Here is a 17,568-nt window from a genome sequence, read left to right as displayed (position 1 = left end):
ATTTAATAGTGATCAGCACCAACTCTCCTTAGCCTGGGAGCACTGGGAGACAAGCAAGAGATGGCAGCAGTCAGGTTAGTAGCTCTCCCTTCTCCCATCTCCAACCACAGGCAACCAAACTCTTATTCCTTTCCTTTAATATTTGGTCTGTTTGACAAGAAAAAAATTTACTCTGCTTGAAAAGGCACTGTGGACAATGGAGCTGCCAGTAAAAAGCAGTAAAAGTAAAAGTAATGTCAGACAGAAAAAGAAAATATGGCATTTTCCTTAAGTTTTTCCTCTCAAAATGTGGTAGAGAAAAATACATGAGTAACTGCAGTACTATATGGTTATTAGTAAACCTTTGCTTGTCAAAGACTATATTTGGAAAGAACTTGCTTGCAGTGGATGATGTCAACATTATAGCCATAGGTTCAATCATAAATAACTTAAGCTACTTTCTCCATCAACCATAAGTTACATCATTTAAAAATGTAATTCATTTATCATTATGACCCAGTAATTTAATCGTGGACATTTGAGTACTGAAAAATCAACAACTCATCATAATGTATGCTATCAGAACCACCAGAGACTTTTGAATCCTGTTTTTCTACTAAAGAAAGAAATATTCCTGAAATGAGTCTCCCCGAAATGTCTGTGCTAAGTGAACTTAAACTTCACAGCATTGTCCAGGCTCACATTTTCTCAAAGGTTCCCCAACCCCAGGCAAGCTTGGCTGTAAAGGGAGGAGTTCCTTGTTTTGTGGGTAGAAAAGTCACTCAGAAGTCCTAGGTGTGAAGTTGAAGCAGAAGATACCTAAATACAAAATTCCCAGAAAGTGTGACCAACAATGCCAACCAATAAAATATGTTCCCTGCCATTAACGGCAGTCATTTTAGGTTTGCCTCCTGTTTGCCTAGAAGATCTGTAACTCAGAGTTTCCATTCCTGTGATACTCCAGGGCCCTAACTTTCTTATTGCAATGAGATGCATGTGCCCTGACTCCTTTTCAAGTGGTTGAGCATAATAAAACCATAGAGGCAGACCGTGGAAAGGTGATCTCCATAATGGCCTGCCAGGGGGACATTTGTCAATGTCTAGAGATATTTGTGTCTGTGACACATAGGACAGGATGGTACTGGTATTGAGGCGAGGAATGCTACTAAATATTCTACAATGAACAACATAGCTTCCACCACAAAACATCTGGGCCAAATTGTCTAGAATGCCAAGATTGAAATACACTGGACCAATGCCAGTAACTGAATACCCCTGTCTTATATCTCACCCATTATCCCCATTCATGTTGCTGGACCTCTACAATACCAACCACCTGCTGCCTAGACCTCTCCAGCTACAGGGTTCCACCCACATATTGAGGATCGTTTCTCTTATCCACTATTAGCAAATCTAGGCTGCTTTTAATACCAAACACCCATTATTCCATCTGATCACCTTGATTTTATATTGTATGCTTGTTAACACCCCAGACTCTGAATCCAAACTGCTTGAATTAAAGCCCTAGATTCTCCATTTGGTAGCTGTGTAACCTTAGACAAGTGACATAACCTTTCTGAGCTGTTTCCTTATTTATAAAACACAAAAAGTGGCTGTTCCTACCCCATAAATGAGATAACACACATTAAGTGCTTGCTTTGTAAAGTTCCTAGTGCATTTTTAAGTATATAGTAAGCCCATTTTTGTTCTCCTAACTCTGAGTTTGTGTAAACTCTAAACTATACTATATAACAGTCCCCTACTTTTCACTGCACTTTAAGTATGCACCAAATGCCTCTGTGTGATAACAGTCCACAGGGCCATAAATGCAAAATTCAATGCTACAGATATTTTGCCACAATTGAAGATTTGGAAAATGGAAGAGAATTTACAACCTAATAGTCTTTACTGAAAAGATCAAGGACCATCATATAAAAAAGAAATTAACTCCCCACCCAAGGACTGTCCTCACATGTAAAGCAGCTGTTAGTTGTAGCATTCTACCTCTGGAAACTAGTGCCAGCTGCAGGCTCAGCTGAGTTGTGGATAATGGACAGAAGCAGGAATGCGGGGCTCAATAATCATTTGATGAATGTGACAATCTCCTCTTTCAAGCTTTGTCTTCTAATCAAATAAACTGAGCAATTTTAAAACAAAGCATCTTTTGGTATGTGTATGGAGCATGAAATGAAAATCATTATTGGCAAAGGGAGTGATCTTGATACCATTTAACATGATTTTACTTCTAGATTTCCAGTCTGTTTTCCATAAAATCTTTCAAAAAGATCTCTTACATATCACACATCGATTTTAAGCCATTTTCTTTATTCAGGTCTATACTGAATGCTTTTGAGAACTATTATGCTTTTCTAACTTTCTTTTATACTCTGAGAATGAACTGAACTTAATTTTTATCACCCAAACTCTTCTAGGCCTAAGCTGGGACTCCTGATTATAGCTACCAATTTTCAATTGTCTGACAACAATCATATTTTTCATTTGCATGGCTATGAACAACTTAAAACAAAATAAAGGTTGTGAGCTCCTCTTTTTTTTTTTTTTTGCATGAAAATCCCTCTTATTTTTTTTCCTCCTGATTTTGTTTTGCTGGCAAAAGTGCTCCTATTAAGATCACTGCCCACTAGAAAAAAAATCAAAATAATAAAGGGCTGTATGTATCAAATCCTATGATACAACTGATGCCAATCTGGTTACCCCAACCTTCACATGGTCCTGGACCCTAGTTGGGTCAGGAAGGTTTTTGCATCTGAGTTCTCAGTCGTATCCAGAAAACTTTATCATGCCTACCCAAATTCACACTAGTCACTTGATGAGCAGTGACATGAAAAACTTGAAATCGGCTTAGCAGCATTCTCTTTCCAGTAAAGCAATCTACAAAAAAATTTAATTTAAAAATCACATGGTGGCTATAAAAAAAGAACCAAGAACAATGACCTCCCTAAAGTGCTAATTGTATCAAGCTCCACCAGAGGGCTACCTGACAAACTAACTATAGTCTCAAACTGACAGACTAAGACTCTCATTTCTGACATTTGCCCTACATCCAAAATAACCCATACCTTCGCTTTTACTTATCTTTTGACTTGTTGCATCATTTTCACAATCCCCTGAGAAATGTCATATCTTAACTATATACAGAGGACTGGCTCCCCAAATTCCCATACACACATGGTATGCCCTTCCAACCTTGGCTTATTTTTACCTCTTCCTTCATTTCTAATATCCATTCCAAAGCTCACCTTACTTTGGCGCCGATGGCCCCCATCACTCATTATATCCCTCTTTTGCAAAGAAAAATGTATGGGATGGTTCAGTTAACCCTTTGTGACAATCTAAATTTGAGAAAAAAGTTCTTTCCAGGTTTCTTCTAACTACAACCCTGAAATCATAAACATTTACAACCTATAGAGTTAGTCATGTATTATTTTCTTATAGACTTAGCTTCTGTCTTTCAAAAATTAAGAATCTCCATCTGATGAAAAATCAAGAAAAGTTTTGTGGGTTCCAAGCTTTGAGCAATTTTTTTAAAGATTTTTATTATTTTATTTCTGTAAGAACTGGGGTACAGATCAGAGGCACGGGAGGGTGAGAGGATTCACCAGAGACAGAGTGGGGAACAGAACAGGCAGACTGACCAAAATACACTGCTGAGAGGAGCAGCGGGCAAGACAGGAGAGGTCTGCCACGCCATGTGGGTATCTCCCTGGCCGGCCGGGAATCAAACCCGTACTGCAGAGGCTGCAGACAGCTTCACAGCACTGTGCTCAATCCGCTGTGCCACCAGGGAGGCCCAAGCCTTGAGCATTTCTATATAATGTTTATCTGGGCTGAAGGAAGAACATTAGTTGAAGAGGTTAACATCCAATAAAACCTGCAAAACAGGTCTCTGCTAAACTGGGGTGGAGTAGTATAGTGGTTAAGAGCACAGGCTTTGGAGCCAAACTGCCTGGGTTCAGGTTCTGGACACTACTTCCTAGCTAAGTGACCTGGGGCAGGGGACTTAACTAATGAGTTTTCTCGGGTATAAAATGGAGATAATTATTATACCATGGTGAGATATTCCAGAATGGTGCCTGACTTATGAAAACCAGTAGCCACTAGTATTATTTAGTATTATTTTTACCCCTGCTACTCAGGTGAATGCTAGACCTTTGTTACATTATTGATTTTTATATACACCAGGTGGGTTCTGTGACATTATCCCCAAATAAGTTTTGTCCATTTTAATCTTCCAATGTAAATTATATACACTTGGACCTTGAAATCAGCTGAGATGATCCAGCAGATCCTAATTCCAATGATTCTGCTTTCATTAGAATCTGGGAAACAGATTATTTATTATTTCCCATATGTCATCAATGGCTGCTGCAAAGTCTTTCATATATATTCACTACTAGCTAACTGACCTATAAGTACGGCACAGTTGGGTGGCTGACAATGTGATGGGATTAGATGCTGGTGCTCATTTCTAAGTAATATAGAGAAATGAAATTTCATTTCCAACAATCCTGCCCAAAGAGATTGAACAAAAAGACTGCCCAAAAAAGATTGAACATTGATTTTATCTGGCACATTAGGGTGGGGAGAAGGGAACCCAGCAGGTAGAAAAAGAAGTATTGCAGTTTCACTAAATCCAGGCACAAGAAGAGAGATTCATTTCCAAAATAATACTAGCAGACCAGCTGTGTGAGAAAATCCAAGAGGTTTGGCCTATGACAAGATAGTGCTGTGGGTATGCATGAAGTGGCTTCTGATAAAGGTCTGCCTATTAGTTACAAATGAGGGGTTTAATTTCAGAAGCCTGTGATAAACTCCAGCAAGGCCCATAAGACTGGCAACAATGGGATTCAGAAACTTTCCAATTAGCAGAATGTGTCCAGTGATGAGGTTAATGGAAATGATATATTATTTGGGCCTCTTGAGAGCAATAACCCTGTAAAAACTCTGACTAGTCCTGAGAGTGGGGACGGAGGAGCCACAGCTATTCTTCTGTTGTGTCCTGAGGCAGTGGAATTTAGCAGAAAATATGAAGCTGATGTTAGTTCACACTTTTCACTGTACTGCAAGTGTTTTATGTGATGAGCTCTGAGCTGAGCAACTGTGTCCTATGCTCATTAATCAGAGGATCCCAAGAATACAATGCTAGCTTTTCAACAGGGAGATGGAGGACAGATTCAGAAGCAAAACTCATTAGGGCCTGAATACAAAGCCCCAGGGAGAGACAGGCAATATAACTTCTTTAGTGGTCATGCCCTAAACCAACATCATTGCAAATTTTAAAATTCAATCAAGTCAGTTCATGCACCAGGTTTCTTTAGAAGTATAGCTGTAGATAATATGAACCAAATCTCATTTCTTGGTATTGACATCCTTCCCTTTACTCCCCTCCTCCCTACCACCCTTTTTTCCTTTTAAAAATCATTATTTCTAATGGAAATCATTCAGTATAATTTGAGAGTTCAAAGAGAAGGCAAACCTTGATAAGAAAAGAATAAAATTGAATTTTCCACCTGATCTCAGTCTGAACACAAAATGACTGTTAAAAGATAATTTTTTAAAAAGGTTAAATGATGATCCTCATAAAAATTTAAAATGAACACATGTCAAAGGTTGTATAGAACTCATTAATTAGTGAGGGAGCCAGGAGTCTGCAAACTACAGCCTGCAAGCCAAATCCAGCCTATCACGTGTTTTTTTTAAATAATATGGAGTACAGTTAAACCCATTCATTTATATATCGCCTAAGGTTGTTTTTGTTTTACAGTGGCAGAGTTGTAAGGTCCACAAATCCTAATATATTTACTGTCTAGTCTCTTACAGAAAAAGTTTGCTGACCCCTGGTTACAGGCTGAAAGACATTTATAAACAGATGCCAAAAAGTTTGCAAATAGACACACAAGGAAATAATCAATTCCATCATGCTAGACAAGAAATATTTGCATTATAATTTACAAAATTGTACAATAACTCACAATCAAAGGTATGGATAATCCCAAAAATATATTATACCCGGACTATTCAGTCAGTTACATGTACAAAAGTTGAGACTAAGGGTCCAAGGAGAAGTCTTATTTATAAAACAAACAAACAGAACAAGGAGTGCCCTGTTGCAATTTACCAGTAATTGGAAATTGGAGGCCTCCGACCTCAAGCCTTAGAGGCCCTGCAAACTGGGGCAGGTCTGAGTATTAGGGGTAAATCTGTGGACCCAACTGTCAGGGAGCCAGGGCAGGCAGAGACTGATCCCACCTACTCTCTTGGTCTCAGCAGGTTGAAGATTCTCACATCTACATTTTCAGCCCTGACCCCCCCCCCCTTTACTTCAAGATTCACACTAGAATAACACAATCTCCTGCTACTGTCCCCATAGGTACTTCAAACTCAACATATCCAAAATTAAACTTTTTTAAACCCTAAATCTATTTTTCCCTCTGTATTCATGATCTCAATTGGTGACACCACCATTCAACCAGGCATGTGATTCAAAACCTAACATCCTCGATTTCTTCTCCCTCTGGTACTACCTGACACATCCAAAGAATATCTTAAATCTGTTCTTTCGTGCCTATCTCTAGAATCACTGTCTAGTTCAAGGTCTTACCATATCTTCAGCTGGACAAATGATATCTTTTAACTAGTCTTACCTTTCTGAAAGTGAATCCAGTGGTTTAGTGGACTAGCTGGCTTATATTGGTTGGTAAGAGCTGGCTGTATACATCTCTGCCCAACTCTGCTTCTGTGATGTCATGACTCTGTGATGTCATAATGGTAGCTTAAAATTGCTCACCAAGGGAGTGTTTCTGCCACAGAAATTGGTAAACACTAGTAATCGAGATTTCTTTTTTTGGGCCTCCCCTGGTGGTGCAGGCGGTTGAGCGCCGTGCTGTGAAGCTGTCTGCAGCCTCTGCAGCGTCGGTTCAATCCCAGCTGGCCCATGAGGGTCCCAAATGGCAAGCAGACCTCTCCTGTCTCGCCCGCTGCTCCCCTCGGCAGTGTATTTCTTTAGTCTGCCTGTTCTGCTCCCTGTTCTGTCTCCAAGAATCCTCTCACCTTCCAGCACATCTGGCCTGTACCCCAGTTCTTGTATAAATAAATAAATAAATCTTTTAAAAAAAGATTTCTTTTTATGGAGAGTTGTTTGTTAAACATTTAGCAATACATTTACCCACTCCCCACAGTGACCTTTGTAAAACACTTGCTCGACTATGCCACTGTCCTAATTAAAAGGCTTCAGTGACTTCCCAAGGCCAACAAATAACATTAACTTCTCAACATGGCATATGAAGCCTTTTATCATCTGGCTCCTATATAAATGTCCAGCTTCTTCTCCCATCCCTCCATAGTCTCACAACTTATGTGTTAGCACAAAGGTCATATATATATATATATATATATATATATATATATATATATATATGGTTTGATCTGGTTTGATCTGTACACTATCTTTACATTTTTTTAGCCAACATTTACAACTTTAACAGATTCTGCCCCAAAATTCATATTCCTGCCTTCTGTTGAAAAAAATCACAACACTAGGCCCTCATTCATGCTTGTAACAATTTTACAGCAAGGAGATGAGTAGCAGATATCCTCTTTGAGAGGGTGTATGTTCTACAGTTTACCAGTTCCTACCATTCACTCACCCAAATCACACATATGCACCTATACCAAGTCTTCATTTCTGTTGCCTACTACCTGTTTGGCCCCTGTAGTAGAACAAATATATCATAAAGTCTGAATTATTATCTGAAAGTTCTGATCCTCATTATAAAATTTCTTTTTCTTTACTATCATCATCCTAATAGTTCATGGTCCCTGTACAGTCTAGAAAAGGAAAAACACTAGGGAGATGAAAAGAGGAAGTAGGAGAAAGATGAGGATACATCTGTGGCCTTTGAGTAAGAGTCTCCATTGTAAAGCAATAGGATGGTGAAAATTACTGGCAGGGACTGTCCTAGGTTTGGGATCCCAGGTTATTTCCCTATAGAGCTTCTCGGCTAACCCTCCTTAGAGTCCTAGAAAGCCCACCTACTGGGCCTCCCTGGTGGTGCAAGGGGTTAAGACGCAACCTATGAAGCTATCCACAGGCTCTGCAGCATGAGTTCGATCCCCAGCTGGCCAGGGAGCAACCCACATAGCGCAGCAGACCTCTCCTGACTCACCCGCTGCTCCCGTCAGCAGTGTACTTCGGTCAGTCTGCCTGTTCTGTTCCCCATTCTGTCTCTGGTGAATCCTCTCACCCCCCACACTTCTGGCCTGTACCCCAGCTCTTGTATGCATAAATAAATAAATCTTTAAAAAAAAAAAGAAAGAAAGAAAGTCCACCTACTCAGCAAGACATGGGAAATAAAGACCCATGAACACTAACTCACCTTGACTCAAGTTGTGGGAGCCAAGTTGATAAAAGACCATCAATTTCTTATTTTGACAATAAGAAATGTAATTGTTTTCTGCTGTATGTCCAGCACTGTGTTAGACAACATAGGAAAAAACAAGAGCAGACTAAGACATCTCAACATTCAAAGACCTCATAACCATACTGAGGACACAAGAAAATACATATGGAAAATAATTAAAGGACAATATAAGGCATCATCAGAAAAGTGAGACCTTGGATGTAACCTAGTGCCCAGCAACATCTGGGACAGTTGTGGTGGGATCAAGTTAGGAGTAGGAGATAATGAAGAAGCCAGGGCTTACAATGACCCTTGACGGGCAGAGAAAAGGGAAGACCATTACATACTGGGGATTCCATGAGGATATACACAAAAAGAGCAATGAATAGGTTGAGTGTGGCAACCTGTGTATGATAATGCTAATTGGAAGAAAGAAAAATGGCAGTCTAGATGAGAAGACATGGTTGTTCTCTACATCCCAGTGTTCTTTTGAAAGGATTTCCTTTCTGGTGTCATGTACCTAGAAGGCTCCTTATTCAGCACAGAATCAAAGACAATGGAATCAGATGGCTCCAGAAAGAATTTCATTTTTAGGCATAGAACAGTAATCTCTCAGCTCCATAACACAATGGGTAGGCAACACTTACAAGTACCACTGTGTATCTTGGGCAGGCCTGGTAGCACTAACATAGAAATAAAGAAAGAGAGGAAAAGAATGAGCAAGAAAGAGAGGGCTGGAAGAAAACTTTGGCAGGGAGCAGGCACATTCCTCCCTGGCCCAGGGAATTCAGTGTCACCGGCTCTTTCCTCTCTCCCACCTCCCACCTCTAGATCATGATAGAAATTGAGAAATGGCCCTGCCAACTGAGAAAGGGTAGAGTCCCAGATCTGAGCTGCTTTCTTTCTGGGCGGACTATAACACATCACTCACTCACCATCTCTCCCAACTCTACTCTTTATGAAGGTTGTTGTTTATGTGCATTGCTAGGCCCACTTAGGCCTACTTCTTCCTTAGCCTCAGGCCTATGTTAATTCCCGAAATCATTCTTTCCTGTGTCCAATTTACTTTATGAGCCAGTTGCTCACTCCCTGCTGTCTTGTTTGTAGCAGCTCCCTTTAAATGTTTAACAATGTTTATTCCCTGCTCCCTCCAAGCAATTGATGGCCAATATGCAGCCAGATCTCAATTCTTCAGGGGCTGCTGTAACCACTCCATGAAGGAAACAGACTTCTTGCAAACTCCTCCCCATTCTTTACCTTTACCTATCTCCCATTTCCTGTTTCAGGGCCACCTCCCTGTTTGGAAACCCTTCATCCAAGGTGGAAAGGAGGCAAAGAAGATGAAAAACTCACCCTCTTGTCATTTTGCCAGCAACCCTGAGTGTCTATTTAAAAATTAAAATTGAAAAGAAACTTTTGGTTAAAACAATATTTGTCTATTCTGTGGGAATCTCAGTTATCTATGTTCTGTTGTCCCAGGTTAAAATAAGTATTTGAAACTGTGATTTTAAAAGGGTATTAGATCAATATTTCACAATCTCCTGGAATCCATACTTTGAGTACTCAGCTCCACCCCTCCATGAAGACTCCTCTATTCCAGTTCTCCTCATCGAGATTTCTGTGGATCTAGTGAGCTGCCTCACATTCCCTATTAGACTGAGAATAGACAGTATCCCAAAACATACTTTAAAGATTTTTTTATTCATTGATCAGCTTTTGCATATTCACACAGAGATGTTACTGAGTATCCAAAGAACCCCACACTGTTCACCTATAGCTGTTATTTGGGCCAAGCATTACAGTAGGGGCATAGAAATTTTATCAAAGGTCCTTGTTTTTGGTAACCCCTCCTGCAAGACTAGAGGTCCTCATTTCTATAGAAAGCATTACTTCCTAGTGGTAACAGATGTTCTCTACCTTGCTGGGACAAACAGGCTATCATTCATCTTTCCAGGAACACTGGAAATGGTCTTTAGCCACGGTCTTTGGTCCCCTGATGTGCATTGACATACCAAGTCAATGCAACCATTAGCCTCCAGGGCTTAATTTAGTGGCATGATCTTTAAGATTACTGGTTGTCTTTAGCCTTTCAAAAACCATTCCTGAGTCTCTACTTGGTGAATCTGAATACATGCTACTAGGTATTCCTACTTGCCAATTTCACTGTCTGATCTACCCAACTAAGCTCTAGAAAGTCAGGAAAAACACCCTTTACTTCTCTGTGTCCCTCATGGGGCCTCAGACAGAATTGGGCATATCGCGGTTGCATAATTTAACAGCCAGGCTCTATGGTCCCATTGCCTGAGTTTGAAGTTAGGCTCTGCTATTAAAAGCTGTGTAATGGTTAAGTATGTGCTTTAACCTCTGTGTGCCTCAGCATCTTCATTTGGGGAGAATATTTACCTCACAAGGTTGTTGTCGGGATTAAATGAGTAAATATATGTTAAAGTGCTGTATGCCTAGTATACAGTAACCATTCTACAAAGCGCTATTATGGCAAATAGAATTGACAAAAGAGCAGTGACTCCAATTCCAGAATCATCAACATTCGATGGGCTCTATGGCCCTTTTTCTAAGCCTTAATCCAGCCCATTTGTATTTTTTCATTTCCTTATACCTAGGTCCCCACTCTGATGATGGACACCCAGTTCTCTGAGTTCACACCAGACATCACTCCCATCATGCTGGCCGCCCACACCAACAACTATGAAATCATCAAATTGCTTGTGCAAAAACGGGTCACTATCCCAAGGCCCCATCAGATCCGCTGCAACTGTGTGGAGTGTGTGTCCAGTTCAGAAGTAGACAGCTTGCGTCACTCCCGCTCCCGGCTGAACATTTATAAAGCTCTAGCAAGCCCCTCACTCATTGCCTTATCAAGTGAGGACCCCATCTTAACTGCCTTCCGCCTGGGCTGGGAGCTCAAGGAGCTAAGCAAGGTGGAAAATGAGTTCAAGGCTGAGTATGAGGAGCTTTCCCAGCAGTGCAAACTCTTTGCCAAAGATCTGCTTGACCAAGCTCGCAGCTCCCGGGAACTGGAGATCATCCTCAACCACAGAGATGACCACAGTGAAGAGCTTGATCCTCAGAAGTATCATGACCTGGCCAAGCTGAAGGTGGCGATCAAATACCACCAGAAAGAGGTAAGCCGAGTTTTTCTGCTTTTAGAGAAGCTTAAGCCTTCTGGAGTCCAGAAGCAGAACAAGAGTCAACATTTTTCTATCACCTAGCCCTCTGGCCAACAATATAGACAGCCCTCAAAAACAGGCCCACTTATCCACGGCACATGCAGTCTCTGCATCTTTCCTTTATGGCCAGATAAGTAGGGGAAAATACTCATCACCTGATTCTTTGATCAGCACCCATTCATTCAACAAGTGCTTATTCAGCACTATTCTTGGTGTTTGGGATACAGAAAACAGGTACTAATCCTGCCTTCATGGAGCTTGTATAAGCTAGTGGTGGACATTAATGATCACATTAGTAAAAATGTAATTACAGACTAACATAAGTACTATGAATGAGAACACAAAACAAAGGACCCCATCCCATATACTGAGGTTATGGTGGGCAGTGATCACAGCGGGCTTGCTGTCTGGATGCTTGTAATTGTTGACAGAATAAAGTCTTCTGCAGCCCCTCAACAAGAAGCCTGAGATAAACATTTGAAAGCTGGAGTTATGCTCAGAGTTTGCAGTTGTATAGAAGGTTGGAGCAACATCTGCAATGGTGTGACCTTGAAACTGTTAGGGTTCACCTCTTTGACAGAGGTCAGGTCCAAGCAGATCACATGAGAGGCTTAGCTTTGTCACATTTACAATCTAGCAGGCGCTATTCTATGCCATCTTATCAAACAACTTTCAGTAACCTCATTGAGCAAACCTAATTGAGCTCTTTAATGAAACAGCATAGTACAGTAGAAAGGGCAGAGACTTGGTAGCCAGAGCAACTGAGGATGGGAATCTAACTCACCAGCTGTGTGACCTAAAGAAAGTCACTCAAATTTTCAGGAAATTATTTGCTCATGACAATAGTTCTTCCACTTCACTGAGCTATTATGGGAAATAAACAAGAATACACAGGAAGCACTTTAATGTTCTTTTCCATCTCTCTTCCAATGGGATCTGAAGTCAGATTCAACCTGGTTGAGCCAGAAGGTGCTTGCTGTCTAAAGGACTACCACCACACTGCATGGGCCCATGGGTCCCTGCATGGGCCCAGGCTCTGAGGCAAATCACATTGTGGGCTCACCTGGTCCCTTTCTTTTTTTTTATTTTATATATTTTTTACATCATTCTTCATTTTTGTACAATGTATGTATTTTCATCTCGCTTATAGTCCCCGTGAAATTCCCACCACCAATTCACCCGTGAACGATCACCATAGTCCCTTGTGCTCTTTCCACCCGTTTTGATCCTACTCCCTTCTCCACCCCACCCCCCGAAGAATGTCTCTGGTTTACAGTTGCCTGTTGATTTTTATTTTTACTTTATTATAATTTCTTTTTTTTCCTGATCCCTTATTTAGGTTTTCTAAATTCCTGCTATGAGTGAGACCATCCGGTATTTTCTTTATCTTTCTGGCTTATTTCACTGAGCATGATCCCTTCCAGCTCCATCCATGTTGCTGCAAATGGGATGAGCTTATCTTTTTTGATTACTGAGTAATATTCCATTATGTAGATATACCACATCTTCTTAGTCTAGTCATCTATTTTTGGGCATTTGTGTTGATTCCATAGCTTACCTATTGTAAATAGTGCTGCAATAAACATAGGGGTGCAGATGTCCCTTTGAACTAATGTTTTTGTGTCCTTGGGTAGATACCTAGGAGTGGAATTGCTAGATCATACGGAAGCTCCATTTTTAGCAGAGGATCCTCCACACAGCTTTCCATAGTGGTTGGACCACATCTGGTCCCTTTCTTGCCAACAAGAAAATAAGAATACTATGCCTTTGAAATGAGGCAAAAATGAGTACCCAAGGCAACCTTGAAGGGTTCTAAAATGACAAAAGAGCAACATGTAGACTGAAAAGGCTGTAACTGGGGAGATAGTAAATGGATAGGCCCACATCAGAGTATCCTTATCCTGTTTTTTGCCTCTACTTGCTTTAACTTATTTCACTAAGTCTGAAGTTACTTAAACCTCACTTTACTGTTTGGAAAATGGGGATAATAATGAGGAACATTTACTGCCCTGGGAAAATATAAAGTTTAAATAAAATAAAACAGGCAACATGCTTATGCATACCATAATATTCAGCATACATTAGGCATTCAAGAAGTATAGCTATTATTATTCACTTTAACTGGTACACCCTGAGGACTCATATTACATGGTCTGACTCTGTGCACTAAAATTGTTAAAGATATAGCAAAGGCTCATTTCTTCCCTTTCCTCTTGATCCCCTGACCCCTACATACACACTGTCCTTTTGTTGATATGTAATATCAGTTGTGTTAGGTAGTCTGCTGTAAGGTCTAATTGACTTTTCTACATTTTGATTGTGTATATTTCCATTAATGATGTATATCATGGTTTCAATGTACTTTTCACTTTGCATGAACTGTTTAATACTGAGAAAAAAATCACAGGTATTTTTTGAACATGAATTGCTTCCAGAAAACAAAATGGTTAAAGGGAATAGAAATGTTAACAAATAGATATTGCAGAATAGAACTAAAGTTTGCACTTCTTACATCATTAGATAGCATGAAACCTCAAAATTTTAGGCTCCCACCCCCTGAAAATTAACCAAGCATTTATTTTCAAACAATTTCACTGTAATATTTCATCAATTTTTATTGATAAATCATCCTCCAACTACTTTATCATGTGATCCCTTCTGTTCATAATCTTCACTTGCCAGTTTGTTACTGCTACATGTGGAAACCATTGTCATCACTCCTGCACTCATGTGTTGATATTCTTGGCATATACCCATGGAAACATCTTCCTATTCTACAGTCACTGCCCTCCAGCCCTCATTAACCTCATAATTTTCCACTCATATTTTAATCCTTTTATTTCCCTGAAACTTTGTTTCCTAGGTCTCTTATTTTATAATTTCTTCTATTATTTTTTATTAGAGAACATGCTACTATAGTTCATATATTTTTCAGCTATTATTATACCAACCCGAATGTGCCAAGGAGTTATATTTCTTTTTGCTCTCTTAATTAGCCATCAGAGATTCCAAAATTGTTTTCTGGGCCCATTTGCTGTGTATTGAGTTTATTGAGTAAAATATACATAACATAAAATGTACCGTTTTTAAATTTAAAGTTCGGTGGCATTAAGTACATTAATGTTATGCAACCATCACAATAATTAGGAATTATTTTTTGAAGATGCTCAAGTTTTGGGATGGCCACTTTCCTTTCAATAGTGAGTCCATTCAATTAGAATTTCATATTTTGCAGGTCACGTTATTTTTAATTCTTAATTCTGGTAAAGTGAAACCTTTCAACTATTCAAAATTATGTCTATTCAGCAGTAATACAACAGTTAAAAAGCACTGTATTTATGCAGAGATTGACAATTTTAGGCCTAGCAGTATTCACTCATCATTGTGACTCAAATCAATGAGAATTTAATAGACAATGGAATTTAATTGACTGAACTGTCTCAGAGCACATCAAACTCCAACTCCAGCTTTGCAGCAAATTCAGCAAGCAAAGATAGTGAATGACTCTCAACTTCAATGTCAATAATTTCACAAAAAAAGAATATACTTTCTTGCACACATAAATCCAAATATGACCCATGACTGCAGGCTTCAGAATTACTTTGGGATTTATATATTTAGCTCCAAATCTTCCAAGATCTTAACAGTGCCATAGAGAAATTTTAGATTAGGGTCTCTTCAAAATAAGTCACAGATTAGTAGGACAAGTTTGAGAACTCACATGTGCCTTAAGGTTCCCACCACAATGACACTGCTCTCAGAATGTAAAACACGATTTATACTCATCAAAATCTATAAGATTCTTCTGAATTATGAATTCATTTCCACTAAAGAACTGGGTAACCTTTCCCAATCTGTGAATTACAGTGGTTTTTTAAAAGGTCTGTGGTTCCACTGAGTTCCAAATGAGTATTGTCTCTAATTGTTCCCTATTTGATCCATATGTTTAATTTCAGACTGAATACTCTCACCTTCAACAAATCATTAATATCCTTATTTGAAGAGTTTTTTGTCATTTCAAGTTTAGAGTGTTTGGATAAGAAATACAATTCTGTGGGTTAAGGAAGTTCCAACAATTCAAATCTCTGTGAGCACTTCATTCTCAGAATTCTTTGATGTGAGGAAGCAGACTGATAATTCTGTTCAATATCCATAATTTAGTTCTTTAAAATTGAAATACACATTACTTAAGGCTACACGCCTTAAAAAGGTCACAATTTTGATATACAGCAGGCCCTTGAATAGTATTGTTTCCTTCAATATTTTCATTATAATGTTGATGAAAAAAAGAATTAGGGCCCACAGTTAACTAACTGATATTTATCAAGAACCTGGTCTCATGAAACATCAATTTCCTTAAAGTTACAATTTCCAAGAACCTATCAACATTAAATGAGGACTTACCATAATTTATCATATTATGTAATACACTTAATCACCAATTTTCGCAGTACACACTCTCCTTATGTAGGATGTGCTGGAACTAGGCTAACCAACTAGCTTTATCCCTCTATTATATTTATGGAAAATAAACTCAGCTTTCTATGTTAGATAATATCCCACAAATTCCTTGCACACATATAGTTTATGTGTGCTTGCTCATCAAGAAGAAAAATATATTAGCAACCTAAGTGAGTCACACGCCAGAGTCTGATGGAATATATTCGGTTTGAGGGTTACATGTTGGGAGCCCCTAAATACATTGGAGGCATTTTTTCTAAAGCCAGCTTTTTCAGATGACCAGCAGGTCCTGAAAAAGGCTAAACAAGAATAATCTCCCAGGACCAGAGTAATATAAAGGGAAATCAACTTCTGGATAGGAATGGGAAAACTGAGGTAAGAGACAAAAACTGCCTTCTTTTTCTTACTTAATTGCATGCTTGATTCCAGTTGGACCATGATGTTCTATCTTCAAGGTCATAAAGGGTATTACATTTAGTGAAGTCAGAGAAAGACATACACCATATGACTTCACTCACTGTGGTAAATAAACAAATGAAAGAACTAAATAAAACAAAAATAAATTTTGAGACTATAAGAACAATTAGTGGTTACCTGAAGGTAACCCAGCGAAGAGGACTGGGTAAGCTGGGGGAAAGGAGTGAACTCTATGGTGAATGACAGAATTGGACTTTAACAGATGTTGATTTAAAGTGATGTGCACCTGAAATTTATACAATGTTGAAATTTTACTTCAATTAAGAAATTATAAAACAGGGCCTCCCTGGTGGCACAGGAGGCTAAGCACCGCACTATGAAGCAATCCACAGCCTCTGCAGCACGAGTTCGACCCCCAGCCAGCCAGGGAGAACCCCACATGGCGCAGCAGACCTCTCCTGACTCGCCCTCTGCTCCCCTCAGCAGTGTATTTTGGTCAGTCTGCCTTTTCTGTTCCCCACTCTGTCTCTGGTGAATCCTCTCACCTCCCACATCTCTGGCCTGTACCCTAGCTATTGTATGCATAAATAAATAAATCTTTAAAAAAAAGAAATTATAAAATAATTTTAAAGTATCTATTTTAAAAAAAGATAGTAGATTATTTCCTCAGGGTCTGTACTCAGAACAGAAAAGAGCTGATACACCACTTCTCCCTGATTAATCTTCTTTTAAAGAATGCTGCGATTCCAAGTGGGAAAAACAATACAAATAGAAACTTTCTCAACAGATGGAAGTATTGTAAGGGACTCCTGTACCCACTCACATCTAAAAGTTTCAGACATATCTCTTGAGCTTAAAAAAAAAAATGTAGTACACACACACACACACACAATTTCCTCTATAAAATGAGCTGCATATTCAAAAACTGGAAGTTAGGGGGTGGCCAACATTAAACATTAAGATAGGGTTTCAAGAATAAAATGATTTACAATTAGTATTGCCAGAATTTGTTATACTCTAGAGGCAGGTGTATTTATGTGTTTTCAACATATTTTGTTAATGGCATCTTTGATTGAAGAATCTGAAAGACTGAAGTTTTATCT

At 39.2% G+C, this 17,568-nt stretch overlaps 1 protein-coding gene across 1 annotated transcript in view; it reads left to right on the top strand.

Moving 5' to 3' along the window:
- Window positions 1-17,568, top strand: part of TRPC5 (transient receptor potential cation channel subfamily C member 5) — a gene marked incomplete at its 3' end in the record, with an annotated part of 124,951 nt that overhangs the window by 16,911 nt on the left and 90,472 nt on the right. Inside the window, exon 2 of the mRNA XM_084258322.1 lies at window positions 11,021-11,542. Within this exon, the coding sequence (XP_084114448.1) occupies window positions 11,021-11,542 (522 nt within the window). The remainder of the gene's footprint in view (window positions 1-11,020; window positions 11,543-17,568) is intronic.

The sequence above is a fragment of the Talpa europaea genome, assembly GCF_964194135.1.
Source record: "Talpa europaea genome assembly, chromosome: X".
Taxonomy (NCBI): Eukaryota; Metazoa; Chordata; class Mammalia; order Eulipotyphla; family Talpidae; genus Talpa; species Talpa europaea.
Note: the sequence above shows the minus strand (reverse complement) of the source record. Positions and strands in the feature narration are given on the sequence as shown.